The 21,824-nt window shown below is 33.4% G+C and overlaps 2 protein-coding genes and 1 pseudogene across 6 annotated transcripts; 2 read left to right on the top strand and 1 right to left on the bottom strand.

Moving 5' to 3' along the window:
* Window positions 1-3,386: 3,386 nt before the first annotated feature.
* On the top strand, window positions 3,387-4,832 carry LOC109019154 (annotated as a pseudogene).
* A 2,103-nt stretch (window positions 4,833-6,935) lies between these two features.
* LOC109019156 lies at window positions 6,936-12,975 on the top strand. Of its 5 annotated transcripts, none has more exons than XR_002000711.2 (10): window positions 6,937-7,288; window positions 7,814-7,915; window positions 8,084-8,243; window positions 8,354-8,533; window positions 9,371-9,505; window positions 9,737-9,819; window positions 10,200-10,293; window positions 10,409-10,507; window positions 11,565-11,610; window positions 12,580-12,975. XR_002000711.2 is itself a non-coding variant. In XM_019001390.2 (9 exons), exons 1-8 carry the CDS (start codon window positions 7,044-7,046, stop codon window positions 10,484-10,486), a joined length of 1,077 nt encoding a protein of 358 aa, XP_018856935.1. In that variant the 5' UTR covers window positions 6,938-7,043; the 3' UTR covers window positions 10,487-10,507; window positions 12,577-12,975. The 5 variants fall into 5 exon arrangements, 2 of the variants coding, with proteins under 2 accessions (XP_018856935.1, XP_018856934.1); XR_002000710.2 differs by having other exon boundaries at window positions 12,577-12,975; XM_019001390.2 differs by lacking the exon at window positions 11,565-11,610 and having other exon boundaries at window positions 6,938-7,288; window positions 12,577-12,975.
* An 805-nt stretch (window positions 12,976-13,780) lies between these two features.
* LOC109010033 (oligopeptide transporter 4-like) lies at window positions 13,781-20,422 on the bottom strand. Its single transcript, XM_035684516.1, has 6 exons — window positions 19,783-20,422; window positions 19,161-19,258; window positions 16,262-16,825; window positions 15,487-15,739; window positions 14,904-15,086; window positions 13,781-14,592 (listed from the first exon to the last, which is right to left on the bottom strand). The coding sequence occupies exons 1-6, from the start codon at window positions 20,314-20,316 to the stop codon at window positions 13,978-13,980; spliced, it is 2,247 nt and encodes a 748-aa protein (XP_035540409.1). The 5' UTR covers window positions 20,317-20,422; the 3' UTR covers window positions 13,781-13,977.
* Window positions 20,423-21,824: the final 1,402 nt, after the last annotated feature.

The raw sequence follows: 21,824 nt of genomic DNA, 5'->3' as shown, positions 1-21,824 counted from the left end.
CCATCAATATACAAATTTTGTTATGATTAATATAATCTTAATTTATAGAACTCTCTACAGGTAAACTGTTTTGAGAGACTATATTCTGCTTAAAATAAAGATTTTAAACCCATCCTCTAGAGGAGCATAGTACTGTTGAATATTGAATTGGACAAACTTGGTAACTGGATTAGCTTTACTTTGCTAAATTTTCCAATGTTGTTTGTATTTTGATTCTGAAAATGACTATTTGATTTTATTAAATATGGAATCTTTTTTAGAATATTTAAAGCCTTGTCATTCGTACACTACAGTAAGTCCCACGTAATGCATTATTTTCCAAGCCGTGTGGACCCAAACGACTGGAAAAAATGGTATGATAATAATTGGGAAGGAATCGTATATAGAGGATGTGGACGTGGACGTGGACGACCGACGTGGGGAGTGTTTTAGTAAGAATGGTATGGGTCTGACCTTTATAAAAATGGATAACATTACTCTTGCCACTCTATTTTATTGCCCTATTCTATCGTTTTAATTTTTTAATTTTTTTTATTTGATAATTAAAGAAATATTTTTGAATAATATTTTTATTTTTTTTATTTTTTAAAAAATATTTAAAAATGTTAAAAAATACATATGTAAAAAAGCAAAAAAAAAAAAAATCTTATAACTAACGGTAGCTCACAGCAATAGCTATAGTATGGTCCTATAAAAATAGTTATAGTCAGTGTAGAGTGTTTTTTATGCATTTTATTGATATGATTGGTCAAAATAATTATTTTATATTAAAAAAAATAATATAACTAATCACATTAGTGAAATGTATAAAGAATTCACAAGAGTGACTATTTATAGAGTTTTTCTTATAAAAATAATATAAATATAAATATATGGCATGTGTGGAGGAGTTTGTATTTTACTTCAAGAACAGAGTACTGTTGAATATTGAATTGGATAAAGTTGGCAAGTGGATTTGCTTTGCTTTGCTATCCTAATTTTTCCAATATTCTTTGCATCTTGATTCTAGAAATGAGTACTTGATATGGGATCTTTTTTGGAATATTCAAAGTCTTGTCATTTGTGCATAGGGGTGTAAACTCAAACTGAAAAATCGGTCCGAATCGGACCAGTTTTACTGATTTTGAACCGGTTCAGTCTGGAACCAGTTTTTAAAATGGCCATACTACAGTCTCATTGGAGGCTCCGGTTGGGCTTAACATGTATTTTTCTATGTGTATTTTTTTAATTTATTTTTTATATTAATTTTTTTACACTTTTAAATATTTTTAAAAAATAAAATAAATTTAAAATATCATTAAAAAACACTTCCTTAATCAGAAAGTAAAAAAGAAATCATTAAAAAATACTTCTTTAATCACGAAGTAGAATAAATATTATTTTTTATTCTATTTTATGATTAAGAAAATATTTTTAAATAATATTATAATTTTTATTTTATTTTTTAAAATATTTTAAATCATTAAAAATATCTATATAAAAAAAATTAAATAAATTAAATAAAAAAAATGCTACAGGCCCAGCGGGCGGAGCAAGTAGCATTTTCCTATGCTTTATTTTCCAAGTCGCGTGGACCCAAATGACTGGAAAAACAACAAAAAAAAAATGTTGACATGTTCTGGCTACAACGTCCCATGACCTGAATCTTTTTATTTTGAGTGTTGCTAATCTTTCGGCTGAGTTACGAGTAGCACCTATCGCTAGTTTATTTTTAACTTTTTTTTTTAATTTTTAATTTCATATTTTTTTAATATATTTTAATATTTAAAAAAATATATTAATACATTTAAAATCACTTTCTTAATCATTAAATAAAAAAAAAATTTAAAATGACAAGCAGTACACTTGGACGGTAGACTTCGGACGGCAAAGTAGTATTTCTCTTTTATTTTTTTGGGATGAGTCATTATTCCAAAGTTGAGAGTTGATTTGTCATCCTAATGGTTTTGGCTCATCTTTACATATAAGAATTATCTGCATTTTAATAATGAGAAATATAAAAATAATCATATAAAATACGAGTCTTTTAAATTATTGATTCGATAAAATTAAGGCCATTGCATAAGGTGATTTTATGGAGGGGTATAATAATTGGAAAGGAATTGTATATAGAGGATTAATGCGTGTCTCAAAGAATTGGTAAGTTTTTGTTGCCTAATTAAATTGTAACTTGTTCATATGAAAGGTCACAATTCTACGCATAATTGCTAAGGTTAAAAGTTCAGAATGTTATATTATTATTTATTATTTTTATTATTATTTATCATATATTTTTTACTAATATTTATTATTATTTAATATTTTATTATTATTTTTTATAAATAATATTGTACACCACACTCTTATTCTATTTTGATCATACTAAATAATATGTGGCACATTCATTATCATTAGATTATAAAGAAATATACAATAAATGATCATTTAATGGTGATAAATATAATACATCATACTTAATGAGATGATAGTATGATATATAGAATTTTTTTTTATTATTTATAAAATATTTAAGATCACTTGGGTATAACATAAGAGACACACATGCACACAAATTTCAGAGGGGATTGAAGTGGAAGCCAATGGCCCTTATTAAAAAGCATAATTTTTCTTGATCATTGTTATTCTCATTAAAGTCTTGTATAATGTGATGCGCTTTGTGATTAAATATTGGTGTTCTAGACTTGAATGTGAGTATAATAGTTATCAAACAACATAGTTTGTTTGATTCAATATATGCAGGTAAAAATATCTTGAATGTGGCAATCTCTTATGGTTTTAACTTATTTTTTTCCGTATTCAAATCTGGATCCTAACAAAGAGCCACAGTTGAAATACAAGAATACAAATTTCTGATGGAAGAACATGCTACTGATTTATAATTCATTTATTGTAATTTTTTATTTTGTAATGTAATGTAATGTATAAATACCAAATAATGTAATATGTAGTAAATTGCATTGTGTTGCATGCATTTTAACTATTATATTTCTTTTTCTTAGATGCATTTAGGTAATTAGTTGTTTTTAACTTTAGTAATTTTTTACATAAAATTTAGCTTTCCATTTTCATATATTTTTATTATTGTGGACAATGTTAACATACTTATTGAAAACATTTATTTTATAAAATTAAACAAATTGAGTTTGAATGCTATATCAACACATTTATTTTATGAAAAAATGTTCAAAACAAGTAGGCCTTTATATATATATATATATATATATATATATATATTAAAAAAAAGGTTTAACCCAGAACTCGGAATTCGAGTTTTTGGGTTCCGGCCCAGGAACCCGGGTCTTCCCAGGTTCCCGAGCCGGAACCCTGATGAACAGTCTTATATGTAATTGCACTTTAATGACGTTCCAACTCACTGAAGAGGGGTCATGAGTAGTATTCCTGTATGTATGCATGGACGTCGTCGTAAGCATGCAATTACTTGCATATTATGATGAATGAGTAAAGTTAGGTATAAGTTCTAAACACACACACTATAATATGGCATCCTTTTATTTATTTATTTTATCCTTTCTACCTCCTAGTTTGGGCAAAAGGAGGCAACAAGCTTGAGGCAAGAACTGCTGTAAGTGCAAGAATGCAACAGGTAATTAAGCCTGAAACTTATTATATAATTAATGAATCGTCTGAAACTAATTATTATAGATACTAAAGCCGATGATTCTACGTGCATGCGTACGTAACACGCATGCATGTGGCTTATTATAGTCGGGCCATATTATATCGATATATACATATATATATATATAATATGCACACACATGACACATATGCCATGCATGGTGTCTATGCAGGTTCAATTTTCAACTCCCCTTATAAAAAGCCTGACAAGATCAACCACTTAAGAACATTAATTATCTATATATATTTGGTTCAAATCTAAAAGCCTCTATGACTTGCCACACTATACTTGAATTGGTGTGATATATGCAGGCAATTAATGGGCCAAGAACTTTCTGGCTTGAACCTCAAAGATCTACAAAATCTGGAGAACACGCTGGAAATGAGTTTAAAGGGTATCCGATTGAAAAAGGTATGAAATCCTTATCCCTATATACGAACATGAAATTTGAGCCAAATTAATACAATCCAGATCCCATGCACCTAATGATAATTAATAGTTTATACTTCGTTCTCTTGCAGGAGCAAATCTTCACTGAAGAAATAAAAGAACTAAACCGGAAGGTTTAAATAGAGGATTTCATCATTTTCTCTGGGTTTCCATGATATTCCTGCATGCATGTGTACTTTATCATGATCACCCTAACTGTCATCGATTCAATTGCAGGGAAATATGGTTCATCAAGAAAACGTTGAACTGTATAAGAAGGTCAACCACTTCCGGAAAGAAAATGAAGAGTTACAGAAGAAGGTATTCGTGGACTAGTCATCTTGTTTGTCAGTATATGTCGGCTTTCCATGCTTGAAGCCTAAACCAGTGCCTGTGTTTAAAATATAGAGCAGTGCTTGCATCCATGCACCGAGGATGTAGCACGTACGAGACCGTCCCGATAAGAATAAAACTTGTTTTTTATTATTTTTTTCATTCATTTTTTTTATATTCTTAAACAATTTAGAAAAAATTCACAACATCACTGAAAAATACTTCATTAATCACTTAAAAAAAACATGAAAAAAATTGTCAAGACCACCAACGTCGACACATTCGGTGGATGTAGCATTTAAAAAAAAATATAATATGAAGAATATTCTTTCTTCGGCTAAGACAAGCTATATAAAATTTGGTTAATTCTCAGGTTTACATGAGAGTAGAAGATGATCGAGAAACAAATGTTGCTAACAAAAGTACATGATCTCATCCTCCTGATCACAACATTATTCTTAGCAACGGAAATTACATAATCCATTCAGGTATCGATCTCCAGCTGAGCTCACCTCATGATGAGCCTCCAAGCAATGGAGCACAGCGAAAGCAATGAATATTATGAAACTTGATCGGCACTATAAGAAAAATGGGCTTTTGTGGCCCTTTAATTACAGTGAAAAGGTTATTTGTGACTAAAACATACTCATTTTAATTATAAATAGTCATTTCGCCAGAATTAAATGACCATAAATAAACAGTTTTCTTGTAGTACGGGTACGTATGTCGACATAGCATATACGGCTAGCTTTATGATCGAGTTACTTGTATAAATATATATATATATATAATGCCTGTGTGAGAATTCACTACAAGAAAAATAAATATTTGTGACGATAATAACTGTTTGCAACAAAAACAGACTCATTCCAATAAAAATAGTCATTTTTACAATAAATAACTAGTCATAATTATATATAATGTTGTCTATTGAGTTATATATTGAATTCATTTGTTGTCTATTTATAAGAGCATTGGCATTAGATTAGTCAAATAATTTTTCATCTTCAAATTTAATAAATATCATCTATATTTGTTCCATATTGAATTAGCTAAATTATTTTCATCAAAACTATAAGTTACAGTAAATCTATTATTCTTTTCAAATATGAAAAGAACTATAGCAAGTCTAAAAGTATTTTTTGAGATGATTATATTATAGATTGTTGGATTGTAAAAATAAAAAATAAATATGATTTGTTGGAGGTTATTAAAGATTATGAAATTAAAATAAAAATTAATTAAAAAATATAAAAAATAAAAAATAATAATATTTTATTATTATAGAGAGTGTGATGACTAATCCAATGTAGACTTTAAATTTTGAATGATTAGCTAAAGGTAAAAAAGTTACATATTAATTAAAATTTAAAGAATAAGATAATCAATTCAATACTAATGTGATATCTTTACAGGAGAGACATAGTACTGCTTATAGCTTAATTAGAGCGTGTCTAAGACCAGACTTAACAGGCACGGGAGCGAATTTAGTACGCCTGATCATCATGAGCTGATTAGAAATTTCTAGAGATCATCAATTATAAGTGTCCGTAAATATTAATTTATGTCATTAAGGAGATTATGGATATTAATATTAATTAATTGAGGAAGATTAATTTATGACCCGACCACATATATTAGTTTTATGAAATTTTATTTTATTTTTATTAGGGTTATGTATTCATTATATATTTTTTCTTAATTTACCTTGAGAATAACGATCGATCTATCTATGAAGATCAAAGAACATGATCAAGGCGAATCCAAAACTAACAACTAGAAAGGCTGGAAGAACATGATCACGTACGCGTACGTACTTCAAATTAAGCAAATCCATGGAGTATAATTAGCCAGATCAGTAACCTGCAAGTTATGTATATATATATAGGACCTGAAAATTAAGCAAATCCATGGAATTAATATAACCAGCGTATATAACCTGCAAATTAATAAGCAAATCCAGCCACATGATAGACAGCGATTACTATAACCAGAGTAACCAGCTGCAACTTATCATGTGATCTATATAGGACTCATAATGCCTGATAATTAGCTAAGTACTACGTACTCACGCGTAATTGTGACCACCATGTTAAGAATAAAATATAAATAATAAAATTTACATCTTTTTATCAGTTTAAATTTTTAAGATAAATGAAGATTTTACATGGTATCTGAGCCGAGATCTTGAGTTTGAACCTTGATTTTACATTTTTATCTCATTTAATTAAATATTTCACTTTATCAATTTAAATTTTTAAGATAAATTGTGATCTATAAGTTTTTTTCAGTTCTTGAGAAATGGTTTAGATTTTTTCCTTTTTATTTTTTTTCAGAGAGTTAGAAAGACTTTGAAAATAATTTTAAAAAATTGAAATTTATGTTTTGTATATGTGAAACGGTTTTCGCTCCTGTTGTTTTGTATCAGTGAAATGCCAGTGATGGGCCATGGCATTGGCAGGTGGGTGTAGTAAATATCATTTACAATTCTACGTATTCACTCGCACTGGGGAGGCCCAGAGGATAACTCGCACTGTGTTGGAGAATAAAGCCCTTAAAATTAAGGGGTTGACGTTGGCCGAGTAGCTGGTACCGGGCAATTTCTCTTCTTCTCCATCGGTTGTGTCGAAGGAATTTCTCCATGACTCACGCCCTTCTCCGAAGATGGAGGCCTCTCTCTGCGTTGAGAGCTGGAGCTCGGAGCTTCCGGTCAGACGCTGCACTGGAGGCCCTATCCAAAGCTTCGGAAGACAAAGTCCCCAACTTAGTGCTATACAACTACCCCTCTTTCTCTGGAGCTTTCTCGGCTCTCTTCGCCCACCTCTTCCACTGTCGCCTCAATCTCCCTTGCCTCATTTTGCCTTTCTCTTCCGTTGAGCCTCTCTGGTGCACTCTCTCTCTCTCTCTCTCTCTCTCTCTCTACCCGCACGGATATTTGGACGTGTAGAAAGAAAAGGCTTTGAGTGCACTCCTAGCTATTGAAATTCTTGGTTTACGTTTTGTGCTTATTGGGGGCTTGCTTTGGATGTCGAGAATGTCCGAGAAACGAAATGGAAAGAAAATAAATGAAAGTAAAAGGAAATTGTATTCATCTAACAGACCGATCGTATTCGGTATAATATGCTTTTCTTGCTTGCATTTGCTCGCCCCTATTCATATTCAAACACTCTATGCCTCAAAATGAAGCTTTGTATGTAGTTTTGGATTCTATAGTTAAGTTTGTGAGAGATTGATTGCTCAGCTAAGACTCGTTTCTTGCATTGGGCTCGGCTGAGATCAACCTTTAACTTAGTTGGGATAAAAAGAAGATTACAATATTAAATTTTTGTAGTCCTTTGGTTTTTCAGTTTCTTCAAGGAACCAAACAGATCCTTAAATTAGTGATTTAATATTTTTTTTTTTCTATTTTAGGGTTGAAGATTTATACATAGAGGGGCTTAAGAGATGCTATCTGCTTGACTTTCTTGGGCCAAAAGGATTTGCCATGAAACTTGCACAGCGGTCATCATGCGAGTAAGCTAAGTTTGTATGTCCGGTCGTCAGTTTATTTTCAAGTATCTGTTTATTTAAAAAATTATCTTCAAGTATTCATCTTAACTGGCCAATGGTTTTGTTTTATTTTCTTTTCAACTTGGTCGACTATGCAAGGTGTAACTTTTTTTTTTTTGTTGATCCAATTAGGATCATAGGTTTTGATCACCGAAAATCAGTACTTGCGCAGATTCCCCCTGCTGAAGATCATCCTGATAACCTCACATTTCATATAGATTTTGAGAAGAGTAGCTCTCGTGCTGTGTATGATTACTTTTCTGATAAACTTACAGATATGAGATTTACTAATGTAAGTAGAAATGAGATTATTATCCTCTGTTCTTTAGTTCCTAGCACCTTACGTTCAGGATAACTGAAACATGAAGGTATTCTTCTTTTTTCATTCCTTTTTGGAATAAGGGGTTGGTTGCAAGTTTGTTAGACCCAAAAGACCAGGATCGCGTGGAAATAATTCTCAAGCTTATTGAGGATGGAGATCTTCGCCGATGGAGCTTAGCAGATATTAGGGCATTTAATATTGGACTTAGGGAATGGCGCTCAAGGTTGAACTGCATCACTAATCCATACGTGTATGAACAGGTTTGGAATTTCAAAGTCTGATGCTTTTTCTTTTATTTCTGAAATTCTATTTCTATATTATTTCTCACACTCCCTAGTTCAAGTTAATTTTTTTATTTGGCACTTTCTGTTAGTGTTTGCTGCTTCTTGTATGCTGAATTCAGCTTCTGCTGGAATCCAGAGTAAATGTCTAATGGAAAAAAAATATATATATATTTGAATCCTATATATACGAACCATGTACTCATTCATGTTTGTATGTCTGTGTAAACCCCTAGGGGTTGGCTCAAGTGGCAAAGGCCTTGGTCTTGGAGGTATACTCTCTCCAGGTCTAAGGTTTGAATCCCATTGGGTGCAAACAATCTCTAGGGGCTATCGGACTGCGGGATTTTTTCTTTGAATTATTCGATGTACACTTGTGGAAAACTTCTTGCCGAGGGCCTGGGCACCCTCGAGATTAGTCCGGATGTTATTCCCAGACATTCGGTGCCAATAAAAAAATGTCTGTGTAAGCATTTTATTTAAGTAAAAGTACATTTAAGTTCACCTGAATCGAAATGTGTTTGTAGGCACATAGCGACGGTTTAAAAGTGATTGTTTACCTGATAAATAGTCAGATGGACATCTATTCAAATTAGTATTGATGCATCATCTCTAGATTCAAATTGCTCAAAGTGATATTTTCCAAATTTTGACCTTGAACAGCTATGAGTTTGGCCTATTCTATTACTACTGGGTTTAGTGTGTTTTGAAGTTGGAACCCGTTCTTTGTTTGCCCCTTCATTTCTATTTTTGACATCTCATTTTGGTTTCATAGTTTAAGCCTCTTTAACCTGGTTTGGATCATTTCTGTGGCAGTTACTGGAGTTAAGTTCCAATGATCTAATTACTAAGGGAAATTCCTATATTTCCTCTCTCCACACCGCTGCACATAAATCGCTGGCTAATATTTTCAAAGTTCGATTGGGCAGGGGATTATACGGAGTGTGTCTGGTAATGATAACTCAACAGATTCTCATTCTATAATATATGTCCTACTTTTATTTGGTCTGCTCCTACTCCTATATGGTAGGCTTTATTTCTGGTATGGGAGTTTCAAGGCCATTTTCTCGACCATATTGTCATGGAACAATTTTTTGAATCATTGTAATTTTGTATGAAAAGATGTGGTACTTTTCCCCATAGCATCTTAAGTGAGCTTTTATTTCCTCATTGTACTTTTAGGGAGTTAAAGTGGATCAGAATTCGAACTTAATTGATGAAATTGGCAAGCAACTTAGCGTAAAAAGTGCTGCAGCTGGTCTAAGGTAATTTTTTTAAGAGAAGGTGTAACTCAATTTCCGTATTCTTGTAGATTCGTATCACTGAAAAGTCCTTGTTCATGCCATCAATCACATAGCTAGGGAGTTTGGGGCTAAGATAATATTTTCCTATGAATTATATGCTGGTCAGGAAATGGTAAAAAAGTCCAGTTTTCATTGAAATAATTTTAGTTTAGTCATTTCTAAACTAATAGTTTTAGTTTAGTCAATTCTAAATAGTTTTAGTTTAATATAAAAAAATTATTTTATATATTAAATTTTATCTCATTTCTAAACTACTATTTTTTCCATTGTGGTATTAGAATCATGAAGTCATTGATAGTTGATTGTAATTTGTCTTGGTCTTCCACTGTTGATGGTGTCAGGCCTATAGGAGCTGTTGTTTACATGCAACGAAAGAATCTTAAGATGTGCTTGAGGAGTACTGACAATGACATTGATACCTCTGAAGTTGCAAAGGTTTGCATCAGTTTGCATCATTGTTAACTAAACCGTATTTTTAATATCTTGTATTACTTTCTTAAGTAGAAATTTTTTGGGCTAAATTATTGAGTCCACATCTTGGGACATGAAGGCATACGGTGGAGGAGGTTCCCCAAGTTCTAGCTCCTTCATTATTCGGATGGATGAGTATAACCAGTGGCTTTCGTGAACTCGTCATGAGCATATCAAGGTGTGAAAAACTATCCTTCTAATCTGTACTCCAATTTTCAATTTAAAAGTATCGAATTTAGGACCAGTACTCTGAACCAAAAAAATTATCGGATCGCAAACATTTTTTTTGGTGTGCGAATGCAATCGAGAACATTAAAACAGTTATCATGCTTTGCCTAATTCTTTGATCAATAAAGTTGTTTCTTAAAAAAAAAACAATTAAAACAGATTACACCGGTCACAATTGACCCAGTTCTATGATATACGAAACACCTCTACACTGTAAGAATTCAATGATAGTCCAATAAAAAGTTCTAATATAGAGAATTTCAGTTCATCGTCACACAGAAAAGCATGCTTAGAAAGCAGTTTTTTATGTCAAGGAATCCACTGGTGTCTGGGCTCTTCATTTCGTCAATGTGCATCATGATTATGAGTCTCTGGAAAAAGTTTTAACAGGGAATGGTTTGAATTTGTAGCTCATAATGTGTGATCACTTGCACCTCTGATATGACATGCATATTCATGACCAAAAGAAAAGAAAGGAAATTGCTATCTTGAGAGCATCCTCATCGGCTTCTTCAAACAACATTTCATCTTCAAATTTAACTAATTTTATCAATAGTTGGCCCACATTGGTTTAGCCAAACCCTTTTCATTTAAAACTTTATCTACAGTAATTTCATCCTTTTTTTTCAAAGATGAAAAGTACTGTATGAAGTCTAAATGTATCGTTTATTAATTTCGGCTCCTCTCTCCCGCGATTTCTTTCTCTCTTCTTCTTCCCTCTTTCTCTCCTGCGTCTCTTCTTTCTTCTCTTCTTCCATCCTTCTCTCTCGCGTCTCTTCCTTCTTTGGATTCTTCTAGTTTTTTTTTTCTCTTCTTCTTCCCTTTCCCGCCATCTCTTCCTGATTTTCTCTTCTTCTAGTTTTTTTTTTCCTCTTATTTATCTTCTTCCCTCTCCCGCATCTCTTCCTTCTTTCTCTTCTTCTAGTTTTTTTTCTCTTCTTCTTCCCTCTTTCTCTCCTGCGGCTAAAAAAGCTTCCATCTTTCTCTCCCGCGACTATTCTCTCCAGCACGGCACCGCGGCAGCTTCTTTCCAGCACAACAAGCAATAACACGGTAAAATTCGAAACCCTAGCCTTGATTTTACTCTTGATTTTATTGTTTGGGTTTGATTTTGTTGATGTTGTTTGGGTTTGATTTTGTTTTCAGCAAGAGTTTTTCAATTTTTAGTTTTGATTTTAACACGATAGGGCTCAATTTCATTTATGTTTCCTAGTTTTGCTGCTTGTATACAAGTTATTAAAATTTCATTGGCTTCTGTAAACTGCTGTTAGTGTTGGTGTTTGCTCTGGAAACTGCTGTAAATTTCATTTTCGTGTGTTAGTTTGTATAACTTGAAGAATGCTCTGTAAATTGGAGATGGTGCATCATTCCTCATTACTCTGAAAAGTAGAAGAAAAAAGTTGGGGGAAAAAGTGCTTTTGGATTGCATATTACAGATATTGCATATTTGTATAACTTGAAGAAGTTCAGATTACCATCAGCCATGTAATTAGAGGTTACCATGATTTGGATTGCAAGCAGACTCCAATTGAAGGATAAAAGCTAATCCTACTCTTTGAATAAAAATAACTCGACTATATTTAATTTTTTTGGTGAACAATACCTACTTTTAAATCTAAATAAACAGAATTGTGTGAATACTGCTTCTGGTAACAAAGTTTCAAGACATGCCATTCTGGTAACAAAGTTTCAAGAATTGTTTAAATCTATATAGTTAGGAGCAAGAAGTTTTCCTTTAATTTTTTGGGTTATTCTCAATAGGTAAGAATTTAAAAGCATAATGAAAACATTCAGATATGCTCCTGTAATATTCATGGTGAAACATGAACTATTCTCATGATGTGAAATAGGTAGCACTTGTAATGTTGGGTAACTTTTTCAGATATGCTCCATTCATCTCAATACAAAATGAAATTTTTTGAAGGAAGTATTGTCTTTAAGCAATGCAATATTAGATCTGCTTGCATGAGATTATGTGTGAATATGTGTGAATACTTGAGATTGTGGCTGTTGTTTCAGTAGCACTGTTATGATACGGAGAAAATGAAGATCGATATGGAGATAATGAAGATGGATCTTGCTGGCATGAATGGAATGCAGCAAGAGTATTTCTTGAATCTTCAAAAAGAGGTTTTCGAGAAATCAAGGAAGCGATTTTCATCTCCATCTCTATCTCAACCTTTTGAAGATGTGTAGTCTTTTGTTGGTGTAATGATTTGGGGTTGTTTTTATTTTGTGGTTGATTTGTTTTGGGGTTGGAGCCTATGCTATTTTGTGGTTTTTTGTTATTTTGGGTCACAAATATGAGTGTTTGTGAATGTGGGCAGTAACTATATATGAATGTTGTATAGTGGACAGTGATGAAACTTTTATATTTGGATATTGATATAGTATAAATTGTTCTTCATATTGTTCTCATTTTTCCTTAAAGCATTTCATGTATATAATAATATTCCTTTGTTTATTGGATTGTGAAAATGAAAATGAATATGATTGTTGGAGGTTACGAAAAAAAATATTAAAAAATTAAAAAATAATAAATAATAATATTTTATTATTATAGAGTATGATGACTAATTCAATGTAGCTTTCAAGTTTTGAATGATTAGCTAAGAGTGAAAAAGTTACATATTAGTCAAAATTTGAAGAATGGGATGGTCAATCCAATATGCTAATGCTCTGACATGTGCTGTATTTTATACTGTATCTCCCCAGCACTTAGCTTGTAATTAGGAGTTGTTCTCTTGTATACTTCATATGTACTTGGATTATGCCTAATTATGTGGATTAATAAATTCTTCTTATAAAAAAATGTATATATCATATCTCCCATTGTATAAGAAAAGTTCTTCATAACAAGGATGCTTTATTTTTCCAATATTTTCATTGTATATATGATGTTAATCTAGCCATACTTGCACTTGTTTATAGTGATACTCCACATACTTTTGCAAAATCTCATTTATAGTCATTGCAACCATCCCCATGATGATGGGTGGGGTCATCTACTTGGGATTTTACTCATGGGGTGGGTCCAAAGAACCTTTGCCTGGATGAGCTTCCACATCATCAGAAAAAATATAATAATGCAATGTTAATGATGGGAATTCCTCTATAGAGATTTTGAATCATGACTATGTTGCTTGGATGCAGTTTCTGTTGAGTCAGGTTTATTGCTGCTAAGGTATTAAAAAAAAAAAAAGGGTTTATTGCTGCTAAGGGCTAAATCAAAAGATACACACATCAATATGCACATAAACTCAAAAGGTTAATTTGCACAAAATATTATGACTTCTATAATGCATAACATCGCCACCATTTATCTAGTCCAAATTTAAAATCCCACGATCATAGTAATTCCTACTTGTATATGTTGCACAACATTAGAAGCGAAAATCTTGTATGACAGAAGCATTCAAGTTAGTTCACTGGACAACCATCAACAGCTATGCCCTTGGCTGTTGGACATGTTGCTAATGGACAATGTTCACCATCAGTACCCCACCAGGTCAAACCTTTCTCTTCCATGCCCACTGAAAAGTACAATAGCACTCCCATGAAAGCCACGCCAGCATCCAATGCTGCTGAAAGAATGTAATTGTACCTCTGCCACCACTGCTTTCTGTAACGGAAGATGAAAAAGTTGAAAATTGTTCCGACAAGAATCCATGCATTGTAGTTCAATGGTGTTGCTGGTGGCATCATTCCAGTTGCTCCAAGAAGGACTGGAAGGTTAATGAGAGGAATCCAATTTTGCTTGGGAAATGCCTTGTGCAACAGCCAAACAATAAATGGCCCTATTGCACCTCCAAGGAAGAACCAATTCATCATCCCATAGTTTCCAAGTGTCCCGAAGATCCGCTTTGGTCCTACCAGACCCCATATTACGGATGCATCAAAGAAGACTCGGTCTCCAGGGCATGTCCAGGGACTGTCAGCGGGAAGAAGATCATCCTGGCATATGTTCTTTATGGAGTCTAGCAACCACATTGCCACCGCAAGGTTGATGGTTCCAGCCAGAATTGTTCCTATGAACTAGTAATAGACATGCATCAATGCAGCAGTGGAAAAACTTATCAATAATGTTGTAGAAAAAATGAGAAAAAAAATAGCTTGAAGAAATTGGGAAGTTTAAAGATAATTTAAATTGTCGTTCTAAGGGCATGAAATTAGGTGAAAAACTTTCCTATACAAATCTAATATGCTTTGCTTCTCCATGCGAATTATCAAGCAATTTGTACCTTACTCAAGTATTAAGAAGATCTACTGTCTGAACAATGGTAAATCAATGTCGTAACTTATGTTCGTTTCTTTTGATTTGTTGATTGTAGGAAAGAAAATTGTACCTGAACTAAGAACATTGATCTTGGAGGAATCTTCATGTAGTGTCCCAGCTTAAAATCACTGAGGAAAGAGACAGCCTGAGCCATGCTCATGTATCCATAGGTTTTGAAGCAAACATTGGCTATTGGTCTTCCGGGGTATATTAGACCCATTGCATACTCCGTGATAATGTTTAGCCCTGGTGTCTGTATATCGAACATTAGATTGTTAATTGAAAAATAGCAACTTTTATACAATTATGGAAATGAAAAATGTGCTTATATTAATGTCTGAATTAGAGAAAATGATGATGAAACAAGCAAAATCATTAATTATAGTGATGTGATATGGTAGTTCTATCTGAGTGGAGCTGATTTAATATAATAGCTAGTTTCTTTGAAGTATGTTAAATTGTATCCTTATATTATTAAACCTAGTAGAGGTTCATGAGTCTTATGTGATGTATGAAAAAGTAAGTTTGGCATGACACAGCTTGCATGACACAGTTGAGATAACCCATTAATGGTAATTTCGATTACTTAAGATATATAGATCTCTTGCCGCAAGATGAGCAAAAGAAGTAGAAAAATGTATTCTCCCAATAACCTGGTTTGTTGTGGCAGTTATGATGCTGATTGGAAGAGTGAAAATAAAGGCCATGACTGCAGCAAAGAGGAGTCCCCACCATGGCATCTGAACCTGATTGTTTAAAAATATGCAGAGTAATAAGGAAACTGCAAGTGTCACACCAAGCAGAATGTAGAACCACCAGGTAGGTATGTCCTTGTATCTCCTCATCAATTTGGTATGGATGTCCTCCTTGCCCTTGTAAGAAGCATGATACCGCTCATAAATTTCCCTGTACATATTTTGTTTTATACAACATGAGACTTCACAAATATAATTATACAAAATTCATAACCTTACAAGCTTTTTGGGAGAGAAGGGTGTTTGTGTTCTTGATTCCTTTGAAAAGGGTCTTATCTATCTGGATTATGTGAATCTTTAAGTGTATCTATACATACATACAGACATTTATACACATGCATACAGAAAGGGCACTCCCGAGAATAGGATAAACAGGAATTTTTTAGAAGTTGTGAGTATTGTTTAACGTCTTGGCTCATTTTCCAAAGAACGTATAGTGTTCAAATTTTAAAGCCACGTTGAGAAAGAATAAACCTTGTTGTGATGAGGAATAAATCTGGCACATTGAAGGCAAAATACTTTCAAATCTTGTAGGTATTCTGTTTTTGGTAAATTAATGATACAGACAGACCACAGAATTATTTCTTCAACTTAACAAGTACAATTCTTACTGTTTCTTGAAACAATGAAAAGATCTCACATCTAACCACCTGAGAATTGATTGGGAATATACCTGCCATAGAAAAATGCCACATGTGTGAGGGTGGATGCGATTGTGGCAAATCCAAAGCCATAGGTGAGAGCAAAAAACATGCTCAAGTGAATCCGTCCTTGCTCCTGATACTTTGCTAGATCTAGCTCAAACTTGTCATTTACAATACCTGATATGTTGTATTTTTGACCTTGGGCTGTAAACAAGTGTGACGAGAAAATAGGAAATCTACTTGCATTGTACATGTCAAATGCCCAGTATGCTGTTGGGATTGCAATGTAAACTATCAATACGTAGCCTGCAAAAATGTTGACGATGGAGAAAAAAGGGCTGATGAGGGGGCTGAACAAGAAAGATGCCACAGCAGACCAGTCAAGTGTCAGAGCTCCAAGTCCAAGTCCTCGCATGCCAGAACCGAGCTGCTGGGCTGTAACTGACTTGGAGAATACCCAGCAGACCCATGATATGTTTGTGAGTGTTGAGAAGAGGTACCCTGGGACCAGGTACCATGAGAAACTGCAGATTAATGCAATCACGAAGAACTTTGCCCGTGACATGCGCTCATTCTCATGTTCATGCAAAGCCCTGCAAATGTATAGGTCAGAATTTTATGCAGATGAAGTTTATATCAAGGATTAAAAGAGTTTTTTTTTTTTTTTTTTTTTTTATGCCTAGAGACCTTTGCCCATATGTGCATCTTTAGGTTTTAATGACACTGCCTCACTAGAGTCTCACACTTTTTGGCATGCTACACTACTCGAGAATTAACCTGTGAAATGGATACAACATGCAAGTCTACAGCTGACAGTTGACATTGTTACTGATCATCCTTCTTTTGCTGCTGCTACTATAGCATCATTATCAGCAAGTCCTAACATATTTTTTTGCAATTTGACGGTTTTACTAGAGTACTGCTTGTACAAGTCATCCCCCCGGGCAATTGACAATCATGTTGACCTCTAGCCTTCTACAGCAGACAAGTTGCACGTTATTTCACATGCACAGATTGGCATCTACTTGAGTCCTTGACACGCTGCATTTAGTAACTTGAACTTTGACATTCCCATTCCTTTCAGCAGCAGCATCAGCTTTTAGATTCTGAACACAGCACATGGCCCATATCACAGAAGTCGCCTTGTTTGTTTAGGAAGTCTTTTGAGTTGCCTTGACAATAAGTTATTCGGGTCTCTTTCACTTTCGTTTTCATGTTATCAGCGAGGCAGAGACATACTCACCGAAGTTTTTGTGGTCACCAACCTACTAACGTAGCTGCGAGAATCTTCGTAAAAAATAAACACGGTTTTGGAATTTATTTCCTTCCAACGGTGACGGTTTCATTAAATGAATAAATGATATTTACCATCGTAGATTATGGAGACGTTTGGATTCGCAAGTCATCTCAATTCATCTCACTATTATTTATTACTATTCAGTAACTTTAACTCACAAATCTCACTACTATTTACAATTCATCTCATTACTATTTACAATTCATCTTAACTCATCTCAAATCATCTCAAGTCATCTTCAAATCTAAACATCTCCTCTAAGCGTAACGTAATTTTAAAAAAAAAATACAGAATTTATATAAAAAAAATTAATAAGAAATTTTAAGTTATTTTTGAAATAATTATACAACGCTCTAAACTGTACGAAACATTATTCAATTAAATGACAGTACGAAAGAAGACTTTCTTGTGTGGTTGTTGAAATAGCACCACATGGTTATAGTGTTGGGTCCCACTACACGAGATGGGTGCGACATCTTTTTAGTTGGAAAATACAATTAACCATAATGAGTTGTAGACTAAGGGTACGTTTGAAATTAAAATTTCTCTCAACTCATCTCAACAACTTTTTCAAATCTCAATACAAAATATAATAAATAATTTAATTTTTTCAAATCTCAAAATAATAATAATAATAAATAATATTCTAACAATATTTTATTATCTCAACTCAACTCATTTCAACATCTAAACGCAACCTAAAACGATTAAAATAAGTTTAGAGAATAGTACAAATAGATAGTATCCAAGTCAATTGGAATTGCTAGAGAAAAGTACAAAATAGATAGTATCCAATTGAACAAAATAGATAGTATCCAAGTCAATTGGAATTGTTTGAGAAAAGTACAAAATAGATAGTTTCCAAGTCAATTGGAATTGCTAGAGAAAAATAATTAGTTCTCCCCTTAATTTTTGAAGGGAAGAGAGCAAATAAATGTATGGTTTATAGCCAAAAATTAAGATATTCAATGAATTTATATCTTTATAAACTCATATTTCAATAAAAATCTTTTCTACTCTTAAAGATAAATTCAATAAATAGAATTGCTTAGAAATGAGTGGCCCGGGACAGTGAGGTGGGATGATCACACCCACATCCACCAGTGAATCCACAATTGGGTCCCACCTAATTTACAACTCTTAAATTTTTCACTTCCTCTCAGGTCTTAATTATAGATTTCGTTTTAAATGTCAAAATGAATAGTTTTGAAACCCAGCCAAAAAGTGACACGTGTACTATATTATAACTAGTGCTTGCTTGCTTATGCAATTAGTGCTTGCTTTCTCTTTCAAAAAAAAAAATTAGTGCTTGCTTTCAGTTTCATCATCTTTTGGGCAGCGGAGACCAAAAACATAGAAAAGAATCTTGAGAATAAAGACCCAAAAAACAATTAAAAAAAAAACCAAAAAGAAAGAAAAATATTGAATGGCGACGTGATAAATAATTGTACAAGATTACTCCGTTTGGTTCCTCAACCAAGCTATAAGTGCAGTTTATTTTCCAATTTTTTTTTATTATCTAAATAACAATTTGAGCTGCATTCGAGTTGAGATAAGTGAGTTTATACCGTAGATCGATTATAATATGAATCTGAAATCCTTTTATTTATTTATTTATTAATTTAACTTACCGGAAAAGTGAAACCTGAACGAGGGTGCCGGGCCACCACATATGTGCCGGCTCCACCACATACTTCCTCAATAGCCCTGCCCAGCCGTATCCCAACACCTGCAGGCAACCATCCTCCAAGTTACTATCCATGATCTTAAATCTACAATACTCCTTTCACACCCATACCGACTTTCAACTGAAAAATTGATGGGAATCTTCCCCCAAAAAAAATAAGAGAAAAGAAAAGAAAAATAATTGACGGTTTGAAGTTTCTTTTTCCAATCTAAGATTGTATTAAAATCAACCAAACAAGATGCATGAGAGCTTGGAAACCTAACAATCACCCATGCATGTAATCAATACAGTCCGATTCAATGGCTTCCAGACATACAAGTACTTAAGAAAAGGGCTGCAAGCTGCGAGCAATCAAAGATATTCATTACCAAGCCTTTTTCACACTGTCGTTTCTTACTTCTTTTATTTATATATATATATATATATAAATGATACAAAGAACAAACAACTTTTGCTTCTAAAAAGTAACGGAATTGTTTGTTTCTAATAATTTCAGAGCCTCGGACTGTGTATTCCCAGCAATAATACAAACAAAAATATTGAAAGTTCCGTCATCTGAATCTCACCTGCGTAGTGGTAATAAGAAGCCAGCCAGCAACAAACGAGATGTTGCGGTGGTAGAAGGCTTTGATTATGGTAACAATACCAACAGCGTATGCAGACCCAGATCCAAATGCACTCCCAGCATTAGCAAAGATTGAAATGAGGACGTGCTCCTTCATGTTGAACGGACCCGGGTTGACCGAGAACGTCCGAGATCCGAAACCGGGTATCCGGAACTTGGTCTTCGGGAGGACGGAAGCCATGAAACGACCGATGGGGAGAGTGGCCACTTGGACGGTGATCTGGGTTATGATGAGGGGCTCGGTCCGGTAAGCGAAGAATTGATTGAGGAAGGAAAGGAGGGCACACGAGAGTAAGCCCAGGAACCACATCCGGAAGGTCCATATGGGGAGGGTAGGGTCGTCGGTGTTGGCCACGGTTAGCCGGACTTCTTCGATGGGAGAGAGCTCCTCCTCGTCGGCATGTTCACCACCTGAGGGGATGTGCTTTTCTGGGTCCGTGGATTTGGAGGGCGTTTGTATATCCAGTGTACCCATTGAATGCTACAGAGCAAAGAGGAAGGGAGGACGAGGGTGAAGGTGAATGTGGATGTGGGGAGTACTAGTTTTAGTGGGAAGGGTATGTCTGGCGGCTGGCCTTTATAAAAATAATAATATAAATATATTGTATGTAGGGTGGAGTTTGTATTTTACTTCAAGGGCAGAGTTTTTATTTTTATTTTTATTTTTTTAATGTGAAATAGATTGTATTTATTTATGAAAGAGAAATTATAACTATCACTAATACATGCAGAAAAAAATTTAAATTACAAGCTAATTATCTATCAATACATAAATTTCTTTGTAATTGATATAATCTTAATTTTTAAAACTCTCTAATTTTTCCAATGTTGTTTGTATTTTGATTCTAAAAATGACTATTTGATTTTATTAAATATGGAATCTTTTTTAGAATATTCAAAGCCTTGTCATTCGTACACTACAATACGTCCCACGTAATGCATTATTTTCCAAGTCGTGTGGACCCAAATGACTGGAAAAAAATAAAAAAACAAAAAAATGTTAACATGTTCTGCGACCACACGTTTGGATTCGTAGGACATCTCAGCTCATCTCAACTCATCTCACTACTATTCATTACTATTCAGCAACTTTAACTCACAAATCTCACTACTATTCACAACTCATCTCATTACTATTCACAATCCATCTCAACTCATCTCAAGTCATCTCAAGTCATCTTCGAATCCAAACATAAATCTTTTTATTTTTTTGGGATGAGCCATTATTCCAAAGTTGACAGTTGATTTGTCATCCAAATGATTTTTGGCTCATCTTTATAGATAAGAATTATCTGTATTTTAATAATGAAATAATCCTATAAAATATGAGTCTTTTTAATTATTGGTTCAATCAAATTAAGTCCATTGAATGAAGTGATTTTTTGGAAAGGAATTGTATATAGAGGATTAATGCCTGTCTCAAATAATTGGTCAGTTTTTGTTGCCTAATTAAATTGTAACTTGTTCATCTCAAAAGTCACAATTCTACGCATAATTGCTAGGGTTAAAAGTTCATAATGTTTTATTATTATTTATTATTATTTATCATATATTTTTTTACTAATATTTATTATTATTTAATATTTTATTATTATTTTTTATGAATAATATTATAGATTATTCATCATCATTAGATTATAAAGGGACACACATGCAGACAGATTTCACCCGCAATTTGATTAAGGAAAAGGTCAAAACGTTGATTTTTAAATCAGAACTGAATTTTGATTCGGCTGTACGAGATGATGTAGCCTTGTCTTGATCTCCACTTGTGTCGCCGCAATAAAGGAATTTCATCCGTTCACATTGAATATTTTCCCCAACAGCTGTGCTTTATCTTTTTCGTTAAAGAATCTCATGGATACTCCGTGAAAATTAGGGGAAAAAACAAAAGAAACATGTGATGAATATCAATCCGCAATGCATCATCTCCGATCACGACTAACTGAATTTTGCCAATCCATAGTACAGATGTTGAATCAT

Source organism: Juglans regia, chromosome 13 (assembly GCF_001411555.2).
Source record: "Juglans regia cultivar Chandler chromosome 13, Walnut 2.0, whole genome shotgun sequence".
Lineage (NCBI taxonomy): Eukaryota > Viridiplantae > Streptophyta > Magnoliopsida > Fagales > Juglandaceae > Juglans > Juglans regia.
Note: the sequence above shows the minus strand (reverse complement) of the source record. Positions and strands in the feature narration are given on the sequence as shown.